Source organism: Cricetulus griseus, chromosome 7, assembly GCF_003668045.3.
Source record: "Cricetulus griseus strain 17A/GY chromosome 7, alternate assembly CriGri-PICRH-1.0, whole genome shotgun sequence".
NCBI lineage: Eukaryota > Metazoa > Chordata > Mammalia > Rodentia > Cricetidae > Cricetulus > Cricetulus griseus.
The window spans coordinates 108,456,503-108,475,499 of NC_048600.1; the positions used below are offsets into that span (position 1 = coordinate 108,456,503).

Here is an 18,997-nt window from a genome sequence, read left to right on the forward strand (position 1 = left end):
GACCTCCATGTGTGGAGGTCAGAAGAAGGCATCTGACACCCCTGGGACTGGAGTTACAGCTGGTTATGAGCTGCCATGTGGGTGCTGGAAACTGAACCTGGGTTCTCTTTAAGAGCACTCCATGCTCTTAGCCACTGAGCCATCTCTCCAGCTAAACCTCCATTCTTCCTTTGACTAAAATTCCATGACACAGATGCTGGTAGCACACAGCTGATTCTTGTTTGTCACAGTGGCTATGCTCAATAGGTACCGGGAATGCTGACTTGAGAATGAATGTTGAACCACTGCTGACAGGAGTAAAGTTTGCTTCTTGAGAGCCTCTGGCCAGAGCCATCAAATTTTCTATGTCAAATGTCCTTTTCTGTTTAAAAACATCTTACAACTAGTATATTTCCTGTATTTTCACCACTAGTAATGGGCTTTATGTGCTAGATTTTAATGTCCTTGAGCCTGGGCAAGTGCACAAGTCTTTTTAAAAGAAACATGGTTTACTTGCACAAAACCGATCAGTTCTGAGAGATCTTCAATGCCCTTGAAGAGGTTTTTGTGGGTGTGAAACAAATGGTCAAAATTTGAATTGGTCCCTCTTTTTATAGTATTGAGATTAAGTCTACTTAATTTATTAAGTCATGTTCATGCCCTGACTTTATATTCTTGTATCTATCAATAAACACTGTGATACTTAAAAAAAAAAAAAAAGCTACGCCGGGTGTTGGTGCCACACGCCTTTAATCCCAGCACTCAGGAGGCAGAGGCAGGCAGATCTCTGTGAGTTCGAGGCCAGCCTGATCTACAAGAGCTAGTTCCAGGACAACCTCCAAAGCCACAGAGAAACCCTGTCTCGAAAAAAACAAAAACAAACAAAAAAAATTACAACACACTGTTGATTCAGAGTAACTGCACTCACAACCCATGGTACTGTGATTCACGTCTGTAGAGAGCTTGTCTAACATCTGCAGTTATCAGTCTCCCTGTGCTCCTGTGCTAAAGACCAACATTTCAGTACAATGCTTACAGACATTTTAAATGAACAGTTTAGGGTACTTGTCACCAAGCTGATGATCTTAGTTCAAACCCAGGACACACATGGAGGAGGAAGAAAACTCTCCTCTGACCTCCACATGTATGACCTAAACCAACAAACAAATGTAGTAAGACCCCTTTCCCCATGAATCTGGGAGGTACATATTAGTTGGTAGACAAATTCAAACCGATACTCATGATTAATGAAGAGTGAGTATAATACCCAAAGCCTAAATCAGGTACATGGATTACCTCCACAAGTGCTTATATAAGTGAAATCCCAAGCATCAAAGGACATTAAGCCTTAAGCACGCATCTGTGCTGTTTCAGTCTCAAATGGGATAATCTTGCAGAGCTTTCTTTATTATTCTCTGCATCTCCTATTAATTTAGTAGCAACTCCAGGTTCTGTGTTCATTCACTAACAGTTGTCAAGGTACTTCCTTCTACTACATGTTGGTACTATCAAGAGCACACATCAAAAGTGATCAACATCCCCAGGGTACCAGCCTTGAAGAGCTGATGCTCAGCAGCATCACTTACTGAAATCAATGAGCATTTTGCCATAGCCCTGTCTCATATACTGAGGCATAGTGAGGATACAGGATACATTGTAGTTGAGAAATGAATTCTTCTCCTAAAATCAAGAACAGACAAACAGATCATGAGGCACTGAGATCAAAAATTCCACTACCATCATCCCCATCCTAGACTTAAAAAAAAAAAGGCCATAAGGCCTTGCAAAATTAATTTACTGTTAGTCCTAGGAAGTGACTATGAGGCCCACATCATGATGGCCAAAGCTATTAACTGAAGGATCTCTCTAGCTCAGACCTCCAGTGCCAATTTAGGGAGATAACTCCAATAACATGCCAAAGCCAAGATTGCTGAGAAGACCTACTAGGAGCCCTCTTTAAGAAACATTGTTCCAGAAGAGAGCTTGCCCATTGGGAAAACAGGAAACCAAATAGAATTCCCCTGGAAGGTCTAAATACAACCAAATCACACAATACCTGATTCTGTTTATAAATATCCAGAATAAGCCCACTTGTAGGAGAGGGCCTAGAAGGGTGAAGAGGAAACAGGGACAGACTGCGATTTCTTGAAATAATGGAAACTGAGGACTACACCAGTCACAAAATTTGTCATTAGAAGCCTCTGCCCTGTACAGTTTAAGGGATGAATTATATGGCACACTGTATTTTAATTAAGTTGTTACATTACATTAAAACCTATAACCACAGCTATGGTAGCCTTTAATCCTAGCACCGAAGAGGAAAAAGCAGGTGGCTCTATGTGAGTTCTAGGTCAGCCAGGTCTACATAGGGAGACCCTGCCTCAACAAAATGAAAGAAAGCTATAAACTGGATCTGGTCATATATATACACATATATAAATATATGCAATGACCATAGTAATCAGTTTAATTATACAGATTAATCATTCTTGAACATATAAGGTCCAGAGGAGCAACTGGGTCTTTAAATATACACAAATATTTCCATCAAATGAATTTTCATCCTTACATTGAAATAGGCCTACAGCAGTTAAAAACATAAGAAAAGTAAGTGCTATTGGCTATGTATTAACTGAGAAACCATATACAAACCAAAGATTATGGAAAGGGGCTAAACCAAGAAAGCTGAAAGCACAGGGTGTGATGTGAGTGTGTTGGAAATAAAGCCCACTATACTTTATGTACTGCCAGCTCCAGTCCATTTAAATGTTCATCAGTTAAACTTAGACCTTAAAATACATCATGTATGTAGAGTTTAATCTGTTTGGTCATAGCTTTCACCTAAGTTGTAGGCCCTTCAGGGTGAAATGAACACAAAAACAGCTTCACGTTCTTCACCTTTTTTTTTATGACCATTTTAGATTAGATGGATTCCATTAAGAGCAATCTCCTAGGGGGTCACTAGAACATTTTCCCTCCCATCCAAGCACACACTGTGTACCTACCACCCCTACATCTTGCCATTATCCAAATGTAGATCAATAACGAAAGCTTTTAGTCGCACAGCTAACTTACACCTGGAGAACTGCCCACCCCCCTTCTCTCTCTCTCTCACACACACACAAAGTCTCTGCTAGGAAGCAATGTTGGTACAAAAGGACAGGATTTCTGGTTTGTTGTCCAAGTATGTACAGCATGCAGCACTGCTGTGTCAGGTAAACGTGCATGGGGAAGATGAGGCGTGGGCTCATAGAGAGTAGTCAAATGGAAATCAAAGGGGCTTTCTCTTTCAGAGTTCCCTAGCTATATTTGTAGAGGTTATCCAATAATTCCTTTAATTACATTGCGTATTTCCGAGTCCATTCCTGAGCTATTCTGTTGTACTTTCCTCTATCTGTTTTGTAGATCTGAGCAATCTCAGGAATTAAAAGGTCATCTGGATTGGGATCACACAACAGAGAACAGATGGCCAAAAGTACTTCTGAAATAGTGCTGGAGACCACTGTGCTGGTCTTGCATCTTTTAAAGACAAAGAGGTATTAACATGAAAGGGACTAGCCATGCCATAATGAACCCAGCTGGAAAACAAGCAACTAGAGTATGTTCCTGGTTTTAACCTAATATCAAAGAGGAAAGCAAAGCCAGAGTTGGCTCGACTACAAGATGTGTTTTAAATTCACAGGGAGGGTCCAGGCCAGTAATTAATAGCCCCAATCCACAAGCACAGAAACAAATAAACTAGAACCTTCTAATAACAGTATCAGCCAGGTGTCTCATCATGTCTGTAATCCCAGCCCTTTGGAGGTTGAGGCAGAAGACTGTCCTGGGTTTAATGCCAGCTTAGGTTGCATAATAATTCCAGGCCAGCCTGGGTAAGAGAGGAATATTTTCATTATGCTATCTGTGATACATGTACCTGCCTTTCTACTTTTGCTTACAAGAAACCTATCACCATCATCTGTTTCCCCATCAGAGATCTGAGCCCTCTAACGCCAATACCCATAATGCTGCTGTGGCTTTTAAGCTTCAATCACCATATCCTGCTGACCTTAGAAAAATATCCAATCAGGTGACAGCCAGTATTGTCCGCTTCTGTCATAACGTAGAACAGGAAAGGCTCCACATCATAGTATAATGTCTTATGGTCCAGAAAAAGCTTCGCCAAAAGGCACAGGTTTTGGCAGTAGATCTAGAAGCAAAGAAAGTTTGGACAGGGACCAATGACCAGAAGAGTTCAGAAAACACCCAAAGCAAAGCCTAAAAGAATGACCATACCAGCACTGTCCTGAAACACAACTAATCCCTAGTCCCACACACCTTTCGTGAAGACAAAATAATCTTTGGAATCCCATCATTGCTTGATCACTAGAATCTCTTTCTCTCAAGTCCAGTTTTTACCTTGTTTTTCTTGCCATCTACTTCAAACACAGAAATGGAGCCTTTGCGGTATATCTCATCACCAGGGGGGTGTTTCCACACACACTTGGCCTACAAGAGAATGGAGTTCACATGAAGCAATCAGATTTTCCTACAACCCCGTTCCTTAAGAGGGAAAAGGGCCAGGCAGTGGTGACGCACGCCTTTAATCCCAGTACTTGGGAGGCGGAGGCAGAAGCAGGTGGATCTCTGTGAGTTCAAGACCAGCCTAGACTACAAGAGCTAGTTCCAGGACAGCCTCCAAAGTCACAAAGAAACCCTGTCTTGAAAAAAAAAAAAAAAAAAAAAAGGAAGAGAGAAAAGGAACTGAAGGTTAAAATTGGTTAACTGTCCTTTAATCACAGCCTTTGGGAAGCAGAGGCAGGTGGATCACTTCGAGTTCGAGACTAGCCTGGTCTATAAGAGCTAGTTCAGGACAGCCTCCAAAGCCATACAGTGAAACCCTGTCTCGAAAAAACAAACAAAATTGGTTAACTGAGTTAATGGACAGTTGAACACACTTGAGGACAGTGAAACTGATTGTTTTCAGAAAAGTTAAAACCTTCTTAGCTGTTGCAATATATCTATGGCATTTCTATGGCTGTTTGGCTCAAGTTTTCTGGATTATTTTTGGCATTATCTCAGCCCAAGATATTAAATCACCTACAACATAAAAGACAGATAAATAAAAATATCCTTGCTTACAATAAAATGTCCCATGCCAACAGGAAATTCTTAAGCAGCTTATTCTGGCAGCTTAGTGTTGCTAAGTATGTTATGCTCACCTATACCAGTCACTTCCCATTACCATCCTACCAGATTGCAAAAGAGATCTACAATGATGAAGACCATGAGCCACTCACTATCTGCCCACCTCCTGCCATATGTTACAAAGAGAAAGCGCTTCCATGGCTCATTTTAAGAGGTAGGAGGCCTGGCTAAGTAGCAGGAAGCTACTTAGCTCCAAAGTAACCCCCTTTTCTTACTCTCAAAATGTTTGATCAATGGTGCTGGGGCTAGTACCCAGCATCTTAGGCAGCAAGCCAAGTTCTCATACACTGCCAGTGAAAGGTTTCAAGCAGGTACAGGTGTTTGCTGCCAAGCCTGATGACTCAAAATCAATTCTGAGAACTAACACAGCAAGAGAACTGACTCCCACAGTCGTTCTCTTATTTTCATATGTATGCCATGGTGTGTATGCACATGTGCACACACAAGTTCACACATACAGAAAAATTCTAATTAAACAATTTACTACATACTACATCTTTTTGACAAGTCAAGAATAAAGTTGCACTGGATAGAGTGGTTGGTTGGTCCACACTGGTAGTGTCAGTACTCAAGAGACAGAGATAGGAAAACAGATACAAGTTTGAGACTAGCCTGAGCTAAAGACCCTACCTGAAACAAACAAAAATCATATACACACCCTCCAAGAATTATGTTCCAGGTTTGGGAATGTAGCTCGGTGGTACAGTATATGGTACATTACTTACCCACTAAGTATGAGGCTGTGTTCCCTCCCTAGCACAGAGATGCTTGAATGTGTGCATGAGTGTGTTTAAGGCATTGTTATCATGTTCTAATTTTTGCAGGTAACTCAAAAAATTTATTAACTGGAATTCTTTCAAAGATCCATCTATGCTCCTATCTCTTCCCCTTAGTTGTTGAGGAACAGAATATCTGTTTAACTACGTAAAGATGTGTTGCATTTGTTTTACCTTGCCTGCCTAAGGCATGTGATTGGCCTAATGAAAAGCTAAAGGACCAACAGCTAGGCAGTACAGGGATAGGCAGGGCTGGTGGGCAGAGAGAATAAGTAGGAGGAGGAATCTAGGCCGAAGAGAGAACAAGGGAGAAAGAGAGGGAGACACCAGGGCCTGGCCGGCCAGCCACCAGTCAACCAGAAACGAAGAAAACAGGAAAAGTAGGACATACAGAATGAAAGCTAAAAAGCCCTGAGGCAAAAGCGGAGATGAAGAGAAACAGGTTAAAATAAGTTATAAGACTGGTGGGACAAGCCTAAACTAAGGCCGAGCATTCATAACTAATAAGTCTCTGTGTCATGATTTGGGGACTGGCAGTCCAAAAAACCCTGCTACACTTATTCCTGCTAGTTCTTTCCATGATAGCCAAACCAACACAACAGCTAGTTGTTTAAAACATTAGCCAAGCCAAAGAGGTCATTTCAGTGATTACAAGTGATTATACCTGACACAATGGAAATGAGAACAAGTTTGCTTTTCTGGTCTTGCTTTTATACTCCTAATTTACTAGACCAAGGTATGTACATCCTATTTTAATACAAAGAACATTCAGAGATACAAACTATCAATTAATTCTGTTATTTTCATCATCCATTAAAAGTGGATCTCCCTTATACATGCATTCATTCAACACACATTTCATAGATACCCACCACCAAAAATATAAGCCACACTCTTCTGTCTTATCTAATGAAACATACATATCTTCTTGGAATTTGGGACAAACAAACTATAGGGAGAGGTAATTCATATTCTGAGGAAGAAACAAAAGACAGGAAAAAGAAAAAAAAATATGTATGTGAACAGGATGTAGTTAAGGTGCCAAGCAGCACTGGTCCTGGTGGAGGGAAACCTGAATTGTAACTTTCAATTCCTTCAGTCTCCACTCCATTGCTATGGGCACTTGGGACCTGTTATTTCTTGTACGCTTATGTCATCTCTAGGACATAATTGGGAAATCAAGTAACATCACCCTCATGGCCATGGTCACAGTAGTGGAACTCAAGAGAACATACCATGTGTCGGCGGAGTATTGTTTGGCTCTTCATGTATTTTAAACAGAATTCACACATGTAGAGACGTCCCAGTCGTGCATATTCTTCAGGATAGGGAGAATGGTACCAAGTATCCAGCTCATAGCGGCCAAAAGCAATTGTTTTAATCATGTTGCTTCCCTCTGTTATTTGGCCTTGAAGCCTTAACTTCTCCTATTGCCAAGAAGAAACCAAAACAACAAATAAGGACTAGGATTCCTTACCTTTGATTTCTTATCTATATAATGTATATGGATGTTTTGTTTGCATACACATATGTGCACCATATACATGCCTAGTGCCTGCAGATGCCTGAAATTGGGAGTTACAGGTGACAGTCAGCCACCAGGTAGATGCTGGGAACCGAATGTGGTTCTCTGCAAAAACATCAAGTGTTCTTAACCACTGAGGGATCTCTAGCCCCTATTATCCTTGTTCTTAAAACCTCTGGAAGGCCAGCAGCTAAGCTATGAAAATAACCAGCTAGATTTGGCTTCTATCCATGAGATGGCCACTAATGAGAGTTACCTGAGCATGGGAAATCAGGTGGCTCACACAGAAAACTTGCCAGCTATACTACCCAGGAATTTCTAAGAAAAAAAAAAAAAGTCTCTAGTATTTTAGCTCAGCCTCAAATGTACTCCATAATGAGGATGGCCTTGAACTCCTGATTCTTCTGCCTTCGTTTCTAAATGCTGCAAGTACAGGTGTGAACCATCACATTGAGTTATGTGGGGCTGGAGATGGAACCCAGGATTTCTTGGATCCCAGGTAAGCACCTACCAAAAGAGCTACAATCTTAGCCCATTCCTGATTCTGTTTGTTTTTAATTTTTAATTACATGTGTGTATATAAATGCAAGTAGATGACAGAGGAAAGCTTGTAGGGAGTCGATTCTCTCCTTTCACAAGGATCTTGAGGATCAATTCAGGCTTGAACTAAGGTTAGGCCTCTTTGTCAGCAGGTGCCCTCTGGTCTTCCTTCCTCCACCTCACAAGGGCTGATTACAAGTGCACACTAGGCAATTACTTGTTGTAGGAATAATTGAGAGAACTGGGAAAGGCTGGCCTTAGGCATTATCTTCATGATGGAAAAGAAATGCAGAAGGTGGCAAACAATAAATATTTCAGCCTAGAGCAGCCACCAAGCCCTGCCTCCTGCAACTGACATAATAAAAGGAAGGAATGGAGATGAAATTAACACTACAATCTATATTTTCCTGGGCACATTTAAATTGTTTTATCACAGGTAAAATCACAGTTCATAAAACTGCTAAAAATTCTGTCTAGGTAATGTACATGGTTGGACATGCCTGCAATCTTAGCAGTACAGACAATGGCCAGAATTAGTGAATTCTAGGCCAACCACACGTATACAACAAGACCATATATAAAAAAAAAAAAAAAAAAAAAAAAAAAAAAAAAAAAAAAAAAGCATCTCTGCAAGGATATGGAGTATACCTATAACCAGTGGGAAGATGGCATGAGCCTAAAAGTTTCAAAAAAATAAATTCAATAAAATATCTGATTGTAGTCTACTTCACCATTTCTCTTCACTGTTATTTTCATGCTTTTACGGTAAATGTACTGAAATGGGAAGAAACCCTACAAAAGGATTGTGCTACAGCCCCCAAGTCCTGAGGTTCTCAGAACTGCAAATTTTATCCAACTGAGATAAAAGGGCAACCAGAGTTTTAACCAACCTCACTACCTCAAGCCAAAATGGATGAGAGAGACAGAGAAAATATTTAAGAAAAAGGGATAAGCAGTGTTTTAAAAAAGGATAAGTGATGGTTTTACATGAAAATGGTAAGACTATCTCTAAAGACAGCAGGGGAAAGGAAGAGATTTTCAGCAGTAAAGTACTCAACTCCATCAGACTGGTTGCTAATCACTTTTCTTGGCAGTTCTAAGGGCTTCTCTCATAAGGGTCTGCCCCTCAGTCTGGGGTTTTTGATACTCACCAAATCCTCAGAAGCCCGGGCTTGTGCTCTTCGGAAAAGATCTAAGTCATATTCGCTTGTCAGGTTTTCCAAAAGAGGCTCCCGAGTGTTCCCATAGGTCTGTCTGTGTTCCTAGGAAAAACAACAGGGGTGATACTGTCTGTAGAACTTGGTTTATTTCATTCCCATGGATGCCAAGCCAGAAGCTATTTAGAAGTACCTACACACTAGGTGCGGGAAACTGAGCTCAAACAGGTCAGTGTCTGTTAGAGGCTGCCCCTCCTCACCCTATGGATCTGAATAACATAAAGGAAAGGTTTGAAGACTTTTACATAGGACATTAGTTCAAGATTTTACACTTAAAAGACAGAGAACTAGGTGCCATGGCATAACCATGAAAATGATAAGGTATATAGTTACAATATAGAAAGCTAGCCCAGAGGCAGTAGCACATGCCTTTAGGTAGGTGGATCTCTCTTAGTTCTAGGTCAGCCTGGTCTACAGAATGAGTTCCAGGACAGTCAGGACTACACAGAGAAACCCTGTGTCCAAAAACCAAAAAAAGGCTGGGCAGTGGTGGCGCACGCCTTTAATCTCAGCACTCAGGAGGCAGAGGCAGGCACATCTCTATGAGTTCGAGACCAGACTGGTCTACAAGAGCTAGTTTCAGGATAGCCTCCAAAGCCACAGACAAACCCTGTCTCGAACTACCCCCCCACCCCCCCCGCCCCTCAAAAAAAGAGTTCCAGGACAGGTTCCAAAGCTACACAGAAAAACCCAGTCGGGGACACACACACACACACACACACACACACACACACACACACACACACACAGAGCTAGAAACTTCATAAAATGCTAATTGTGGCTATTTTTAGGTAGATTAATCTTCTGTTTATGCTATTCCTCATTTTTCTTTATTACGAAATGCATATTATATTCAAAGTCAGTGCTCTGGTGCTCAGCTCTGAATATTTTATCATATACAGACATTTCTAATGTCACCAGTCTTTGTTCCAGTAGGCAAATTTGCTCCCCTCCTCCAGTGCTGCAAACTGACCCAGGCCTTTGCACATGCTACCACTTTGAGATATATATATGACGAGCCCTTCAATTTTCACTTGGGGACAGGATCTTTCAAGATTGCTGAGGCTGGCCTAGAACTCACTTGGTAGCCAGGTAGGCCTGGAGCTATCTTCTTGTCTCATCTTCAGAACAGTTGCAATTACAGAGCTGCACCTCCTTAAATGTGATTACTTAAAACTACAGTGAACGGATTCTACCAACTGAGCTGTATTCCCAGAACTAAAAGATGGAATTTTCAAAAATATAAACTCTATTTCACCTGTATAAGCCCCTTTGTCTCCATGTAACAGCTCCAACTTGGGTCAGGGTACTAGGTGACAGAAAAGAGCCACTTAGAATCCACTGAATCCTCTGGTAGGAAACAACTAGACAATCTGAAAGCTACAACTTAGGCTTCAGTGTGCTGGGAGTTCAGGGTAAGCACAGACTGAATTTTCTCCTTACCATGTATTTCTCTTTCTGCTCTTTACTCAGTCCAGAATTCCTTTTCTTCCTAAGTTCAGCCACCTTTTCCTTATACCGTAGCTGTCTCTCTGTTGGTGTCTAAAAGAAAAACAAAATGGAGATGTTAGCTAGAAAAACTCATTATGAAGATAAGCTTCAAAACACCAAAAAAATATGTTAATGGTTATTTTTCCTTCTTTTTTTCTTTAGGATCTCATGTAACCCAAGCTGGCCTCAAACCTGGAACTTTTGTTCTTGCTTCTACCTCCCAAGTACTGGGATTTGCTTTTTTTTTTTTTTTTTTTTTAAATATTTATTTATTTATTATGTATGCAGTGTTCTACCTGCATGTATGCCTGAAGGCCAGAAGAGGGCACCATATCCCATTATAGATGGTTGTGAGCCACCATGTGGTTGCTGGGAATTGAACTCAGGACCTCCAGAAGAGCAGGCAGTGCTCCTAACCACTGAGTCATCTCTCCAGCCCACTTTTTGCACCCCCCTTTTTTTAAAAAAGAGAGAGAAAGGGTCTTCTCTACATAGTCCTAGCTGGCAATCCTCCTTTCTAGTCTCTAGAGTGCTGGGATTATAGGCATGGACCACCATACTGAGCTCTAAAAAAAGAATTTTTCTAAAGAAAACAATTGCCAGAAACAGTACTGCCACATCATTAATAATATGCTAATTTTATAATTATAAATCGGTAGGTTCCATCCAAATCACTGTTCTTATTGCCCTTTCAGGAATGCAAATTTATTTTAATTAATATGAATGAATCGTAAGGAGGGAAGAGCACTGTGATTCATGTTTATAATCCCAGCAGAAGCAGAATGACTGCTATAAATTCCAGGCCAGTTTGGTCTACATAGCCAGTTCCAGGCCTGTAAGGGCTATACAGCAAGATTCCCATTTAAAAACTGAAATAAAAGCAGGGTGGTGGTGGTACACGCCTTTAATCCCAGTGCTTGGGAGGCAGAGGCAGGAGGATCTCTGTGAATTCGAAACCAGCCTGGTCTACAGAGCAAGTTCCAGGACAGCCTCCAAAGCTGAAAAGAGAACCCCTGTCTCAAAAAACAAAAAAATTAAAAACCTAAAATAAGATGGAAATCTCTACCAAAAGAGAAATAGTTATTTTAACTGCATAAATACTGATTTTTACCATTAATGTTCCATCAATGATGATATTTTTAAAAGTACAACAAAAATAAAACCTATGACAGAATAAAAAAGTGTAAGAATTAGTTACAGATTGCTTTTACCTGCCAAGCACTGAGGTAAAGTACTATATACACGTTAGATGACTACTCTTGACAGGTGGGCATTATTCACTCCTTCATATTAACAAAGAAATGAAGTTTACCAGCTGGTCTGCCCAGGACAACACAGCTAACAAAAGAACCAGATGTCTATCTCCAATGGCAACTGTCTTTCTTACCATTGTGCCTCCTCTGCTATCACCTATATCACCTAACTGCAGAAACAGATACTTAGATGACAGATATGACTAATACTTTACAAAGGCTGACATTTAGGGGAAGAATACATGAGAAAGATTTACTAATTGCAGAAGGTCTCAGAAGAATTCCTATAAGAGCTAAGACTTGCTCCAAACCTTGAAGGATATATATGTAATCTCTTCTTGGTAATGATATAGAGTTCTCAGAAAGATCAAAGTCATTTAGGAAGAAGCAAGGAATTAAGTACAAGCTATGCAGCCCGAATGTTCAGAGAGGAAGATTAGGACAGAACAAGAATGCTTTCCACAAATCACAGAAAAGAAGTAAAAGCTGGCACAGCTGACAAGTGTCAAATACTGAGGAAATACCACTGGTGATGTTGAAAATACACTAGCAAAATCAAAGGTGTTTGAAAGCCAATCACAATGGGCTAAAATAAAGATGCAAAATGAGGAAATGGAAATGCAATGTAAACTTTCAAATAACCAAAATATTTGTATACTATTACTACTGCTATTATTATTATAAATAGCTTGATTCCTCCACTTATCAGAAAGAAGTGAATACTTTATGAAAAATTACTAGTTGAAAGCCAAACATGATTTCAAGTTGATGTCTGGAACAGCAGTGATTTTGATGTGCCATGGGAAACAAGAGGCATGAATTGCCTATAAAGATAGTTAAAGGGGCAAAGGAGATCCAAAAAACAGACCTCAAACTGGCTGGCCAGAGCTTTCACAAGGCCCATACCTGGTGCCTGGTTGCATGCCTGTTGTTGTCATCTTGCCTGTGGGACAGCATCCTTTCTTCTATCTGCTTATCCCGGCTCTGTGCTCTCACCTGCAACCATCAACAATGTCAATAAATTCACCTGCTTCTAAGACTACATATACTTAAAGCATAAGAATGTGATAATCCCTTGTATTTGCACTATTCTTTGAAAGTAAAAATATTCTTATTATTGATTATTGCTATCTCTATTAGAAAGAGATGAGGCAAGGCTCACACAGTGCTTTATCAGCCACTAAATATCAAGGAAAAGAAACAATCACAGCTAAATGTTGTGAAATTGAGACTTTCTGTAAGAAAGATTACTCTGGCCCGAACTGCTTTCACTATGCTGACAGGAAACTGTGAAGAGGTACAAAGGAGTGAGAAGGAAGAAGAAAATATCAGAAAAATCTGGGTTCAGGATGGGCATGGTGACATTTGCCCACAGTGCTAGTTAGCAGACGAGTTGAGACAGTTTAGAGGAGTTCAAGAGCAGCCTATGCAGTATAAGGAGGCAAGACCCTGCCTCAAGGACTGGGAAAGAGGATGGAGGCATTGAAGAAAAGAAAAGAGGGGAAAACCTAAATTCAAGTCTACAGGCAAACACAACTCTGTAGATATAAGACCCCAGAGATGGACGGACAGTGGTAGTGCATGCCTTGAATCCCAGCACTCAGGAAGCAGAGGCAGCCTGGTCTACAAGAGCTAGTTCCAGGACAGCTAGGGCTACACAGAGAAACCCTGTCTCGAAAACCCAAAACAAAAAAACAAGACCCCAGAGAAATCACGTCAGCTCTCATTGGTTTCAGTTTCACCCCTTGGGAACTGACACCTCATATCTACCTGTCTACTGGGCTCAAAGCAGGCTCAATGTAGAACCACCAATATTTCCTATATCTGTTCCACTCCACTTCTCTCCAATACCAACAAATGGTGCCATCTCAACAGCTGATCAATTCAAAAATTTGGATGTAATCCTTCTTTTTCTCCTATCACTACACTGAGCCCATCTCCTACTAGCTTGCTCCCCTCCAAAACACATCCCAAATCCAATCTTTTCTTTTTTTTTTGGGGGGGGGGGTTTAAGACCAGGCTGGTCTCGAACTCACAGAAATCTGCCTGCCTCTGCCTCCTGAGTGCTGGGATTAAAGGCGTGTGCACCACCACCGCCCAGCAATCCAATCTTTTCTTAAACATTTTATCAACACCACACTAGTCCAAGCTACCACTTGCTGAAAAAACAACTAAGCAGGTTTCCAATCCATCTATTCTGTGTCATCGTTTTCTTCCCCAGCCATTCTCCACATGCTCAACAGTTTCAATGACACTCTTCCTCTGCAGGACCCTCCAAATGCTTCCACTACCAACAGATTAAAAACATAATCCTGTGCTAAGTCCTACAGGCCCTTATGATCTCATTCCTGCTTCTTCATTTCCTATCATGCTCCAACCACACAACCTACTTTCAAGCCCAACAGTATCTCCAGCTCATGGCCACTGCACTTCTTAGCTATCTCCACTCCTGGGTCTTTACATATTGTTACTTATCGACACCATCCACATTCTAAATTGTATGCCAATCACAGGGAGGGCTTCCTTGACCTCCTCTACAAAAAGCAGTATGTTACTTCCACCTTGGAAAAGTCCCTCTCTTTTTCTTTTTGTTTCTCATGGTGTTTATCATTATATAAACTTGTATTTACTTATTAACGTACAGGTTTCCATGAGAATGCAAACTCCTCCATCACAGGTGTTTTGGTTTTTTATTCTACACCCCCCACCCCCAAACAGGGTTTCTCTATGTATGTATCCTTAGCTGTCCTGGAACTCACTTTGTAGACCACGCTGGCCTCAAACTCACAGAGATCTGCCTCCCAAGTGCTGGGATTAAAGGTGTGCTCCACCACCACCTGGCTCAGTTTTTGATTTTTTTATATTCATCAGCTGAATCCTTTGTCATCCATAAAAAGTTACATGCAGTCACAAAAAATGTAAGTCAACAGAAAGGTTTACTAGAAAATGCAAGAGCAATCATGTATATGCATGCCATTTAAAATTTAAGAGTTTTCATCGTAGCTCTATACTGGCAGCCTTGCCTAGCATGTACAAAGGCCCTGATTCCTGGTGCCCTCCTCCAAGCACACAGTCCAGCAGTAAAAAGGATGGTGCCTCTCATTTCCCCTGTACAGGACACAAAGGAAAAATTTATGGCAGAAATGTTTCCCTCTATTTAGGATTTTCTTCCCTGGTCTGAAAGTTTCCTTAAATTTCTAAAATAAATGGCTTAAGGTACTTTAAAGACATTGCTTCAAGCCATGCTCTTCAAAGTTATGCTTCAAGAAGACTGACGTAAAACAAGGCACTATCAGATTGCTATATTTAGAGATAAGCAACAGAGAGGAGCATTATAAAACACTATCAGAAAGTACAAGTATTTGGTCAGCTTCTGAATCAGGTGCTGACACCGCCATGCTTGCTCCCAGGCAGCTGAAGGAAGACAGTGGGAAGACAAAAGGAACAGCCAACAGAGAAGCTGTCTCATACAGATAGATTTGGAATGAAAACAAAGAGCAGGGTCTTTGACAACATGAAAAATAAATGCTGTAAGCATTTCAAGGTTTACTTGGTGAAAATTTAAACATGCAAAGAAACACTTTCCCAACTCCACCCCGAGACCTTGTAAATGAACAAGTTCCTGAAGCAAGGAGAACAGGAAATTGAATTCTTTTCCTAATGAAACCTGTTCATACAAGCATAAACCTGTGACCCAGGCCTTGTGAGCAAAGGAACAACAACAAAAAAGCAACCAACACTTTGGTGTAGTCAAAGTACTTAGTTTGGATAACTTGTCCAAAGACTACCTCAGCCCTCTATTTAATTACTATTTGCAATTCTTGCTTCCCCATAATTAGCATGATTCTGCCCTGGTAGCAGGAACCCACACAGGGATGCACAAAAGAGGACCTTAGGCTTGAGTCTCAAACACATCAATCCCAAGTCCCCACAAGTTATTTACAACTGTATTTTTGAAGAATTTAAAAGAACTAGCCAAGAATAGATGTGACTGATAAGAACAGAGAGGAACAGTATTCTGCAGAAATGAACAGAAGAGGAACATGTGAAGATGGTTGAAAAGCAAAACAACTTCACTGATTTGTTAAAACATGAGGTAGAATAGAGGAGTCAAGTATCTATGGAAATTCTGCCTGAGTAGAAAAGATCTGTCCCTAGCAGAATATGAAGTCAGTTACCAAGGAAATGAACTTGCTAGTGGTGAAGTTCCAATATTCTAAAGATAAATCTCCCTATTAATTTCTTCCCTAACACTCATCACATATGATAATTCTTTTATTTGTTCATGTAGCTAACTTTTGTTTAAAAACATTTTTTCATTGCTTCCTCCACTGATGTGTAAGAACAAGACCTTGTCCCCTTGTTACTGCTATACCCTGAGTGCTTAGCAAAGTGCTGGTCAAGTAGCAAACATTCTCGAGCACACCCTGAATAAAGGAACACAGTTACCTTGCATTCGTCAGCTGATAGGTTATGATAGAGTGGACATCCTGAGATGGAGAAATGTCTCTCGTGTTTTCCTGTAAGATGTCCTGTTAAAGGAGGGAAAACTTAATTTCCAGGAAGAACATACACACTTAGGAAGCGAGATTTTTCTCGACAACAAATCTGTTATTTTACTGTTCCATTTTAACAAATAAATGTTACCAAAAGAAGTGCTGTTAAGTTCATGACTTGTAGCTGGGTGATGGTACAGACCTTTAATCCCAGCACCCAGGAAGCAGAGACAAGTGGATCTCTGAGTTGGAGGTCAGCCTGGTCTACAGAACAAGTTCCAGGACAGCAAGAGCTACACAGAGAAACCCTATCCCCAAAACCAAACAAATAAGCAAAACCTTTGTTAAATTAATCCAGTCTAGCCGGGCGTTGGTGGTGCACGCCTTTAATCCCAGCACTCAGGAGGCAGACGCAGGTGGATCTCTGTGAGTTTGAGGCCAGCCTGGTCGACAAGAGCTAGTTCCAGAACAGGCTCCAAAAGCCACAGAGAAACCCTGTCTCGAAAAACAAAAACAAAATAATAATAATCCAGTCTAATGAATTTAAAAGAAGTATACTATTCTTTCTACTATGCAAAACTAGTATTTTAATAATAAAAAGAAATTCATTAAAAAATGAAGAAAACGTCCATTTCTATACTATGGAAACATTTTGATAATCTTGAACAAGATGCAACATACTTTTTTTTTTTGAAGAATGAGTATTTAAAGATTTGGACTGCTATAGCTAAATTCTAAGATAGAACAATTAGCCTAAGTCTTTCTTGGGAGAAATAGTAGGGATAACACAGGAAGCTTGTTCTAACTAAAGGGTAGTGTTCCTGTCTTCTTTCTCCTTCTCTCTCCTTCCTTCCCTTCCTTCCCTCCTTCCTTCCTTCCTTCCTTCCTTCCTTCCTTCCTTCCTTCCTTCCTTCCTTCCTTCCTTCCTTCCTTCCTTCCACAGTGGCATATGGGAATGGAACCCAGGACCTAAGCCAATCTAGAGAAGCACTTTATCACAGAGCTGTATTTCTACTCATTCTTATATTTTTCAGACAGGTTTTTGTTTTGTTCTTGTTTTTGTTTTTAGAGACAGAGTTTCACTGTGTAGCTTTGGCTGTCCTGGAACTCACTCCATAAGACTAGGTCGGTCTTGAATTCCCAGAAATTGGCCTGCCTCTGCCTCCTAAGTGCTGGGATTAAAGGTGTAGCTACCACACCCAGCTGGACAGGTGTTGTTATTATTATTATTAATGTGTGTATGTGTGAAAGAGGACAACTTTTGGAAATTGGTTCGTATCTTTTACCTTGTTTTTTTTGTTTTGTTTTGTTCATAATTTCTTAAAACTTACTTAAAACTTCTTAAAACTTAAAACTTCTTAAAACTTATAAAGAGCATGCATAAAAAAAAATCACACAAGGAATAACCAGACATCTCAATGAATTTCTGTACAGTTAGGATAACCAATCTGAAGCTGTGAAGTTTCTTTTCACATTGGATTTTACACTTTCACTATTAAATATATGTGCTTATCTTCAACCAACAAAGCAAAACCAACCCATGACAGAGTTAAAACTAGAAAATTAGCTTTATATCCTCTTTCATGACTTAAGTATCCATTACTTGCATTCAGTCCTTCACCTAATATTTACCCTTTGTTTTACATGTTATTTTGTGCCCATATGTTTGTTTGTTAACATGTATAAGAAGATCCACAGATGAAGGAGAACATGATGTGTTTGTTTCTTTTGCCTACCACCTTGTTGAGGCAGGATCTTTCTTGTTTTGGGTGCTGTGTATCAACAACATTCCTGGCTCTCCACCAGTAATTCTATCTCTGCCTCCTATCAGAGTAGTAGGAATGCTGGGCTTAACAGATACTTTATGAGGATTCCATTGTCAGGCTTGCCACAAGCAAGCACTTTCACCCACAGAACCATCTTCCTGGGTCCCTTAGGCAGTCTGTCTGTCTTTGTCTGTTTTGGGACAGGGTCTCTAACTATGGAGTTCTGGCTGTCCTGGAACTGCAGCTTGGCAACATGAGTTCGACTCTTGGAACCCACATAAGGGTGAAAGACAGAGTATGTCCTCTGTCCTCCACACTCATGCTGTGACAAGCACACCCACCCTACACATATAATAAATTTCAAAATACAGAAATATGAACATTGTTTCTTTGCTACACATCTCTTCCAAGAGGATTATAAAACACCAGTGATTCAAAGAGCAGAGAGACAATGCTAATAAGGAAGGTAAAAATATAAACTCGTCAAGTTAAACTGCAAGCCTACAAAAACCTTCCCCTTTCTAAGAACACCCAATGTCCTCATCTGGCTGCCACAGCTGTGCACTTGGCTCATGCATCTGCACACAAACCACACTATTTTCTTTCAAAAAGTTCACCATTCTTTCATGGTGAAAAAATATAATTTTGGGGTTAAGGAGACATTAGGATTTTAAAAATGATACAGCAAGGAAGTGGGGTTGAATCTAGGAGGAGTTGGAGGAAAGGATATGACCAAAATATATAGCATAAAATTCTCAAAAATAATT

General features: G+C 40.4%; 1 protein-coding gene across 5 annotated transcripts in view; it reads right to left on the reverse strand.

Annotated features, from left to right (window-relative positions):
• Positions 1 to 18,997, reverse strand: part of Kat7 (lysine acetyltransferase 7) — a 37,654-nt gene that overhangs the window by 4,678 nt on the left and 13,979 nt on the right. For 3 of the 5 annotated variants that reach the window (XM_027424277.2, XM_027424280.2, XM_027424274.2), the window contains exons 5-12: positions 16,418 to 16,500; positions 12,875 to 12,964; positions 10,668 to 10,766; positions 9,159 to 9,269; positions 7,178 to 7,369; positions 4,378 to 4,467; positions 4,028 to 4,168; positions 1,566 to 1,659 (exon numbers count right to left, since the gene is read on the reverse strand). In XM_027424277.2, coding sequence (XP_027280078.1) covers positions 1,566 to 1,659; positions 4,028 to 4,168; positions 4,378 to 4,467; positions 7,178 to 7,369; positions 9,159 to 9,269; positions 10,668 to 10,766; positions 12,875 to 12,964; positions 16,418 to 16,500 — 900 coding nt within the window. The remainder of the gene's footprint in view (positions 1 to 1,565; positions 1,660 to 4,027; positions 4,169 to 4,377; positions 4,468 to 7,177; positions 7,370 to 9,158; positions 9,270 to 10,667; positions 10,767 to 12,874; positions 12,965 to 16,417; positions 16,501 to 18,997) is intronic. The other 2 variants (XM_027424279.2, XM_027424278.1) reach the window with 1 other exon arrangement.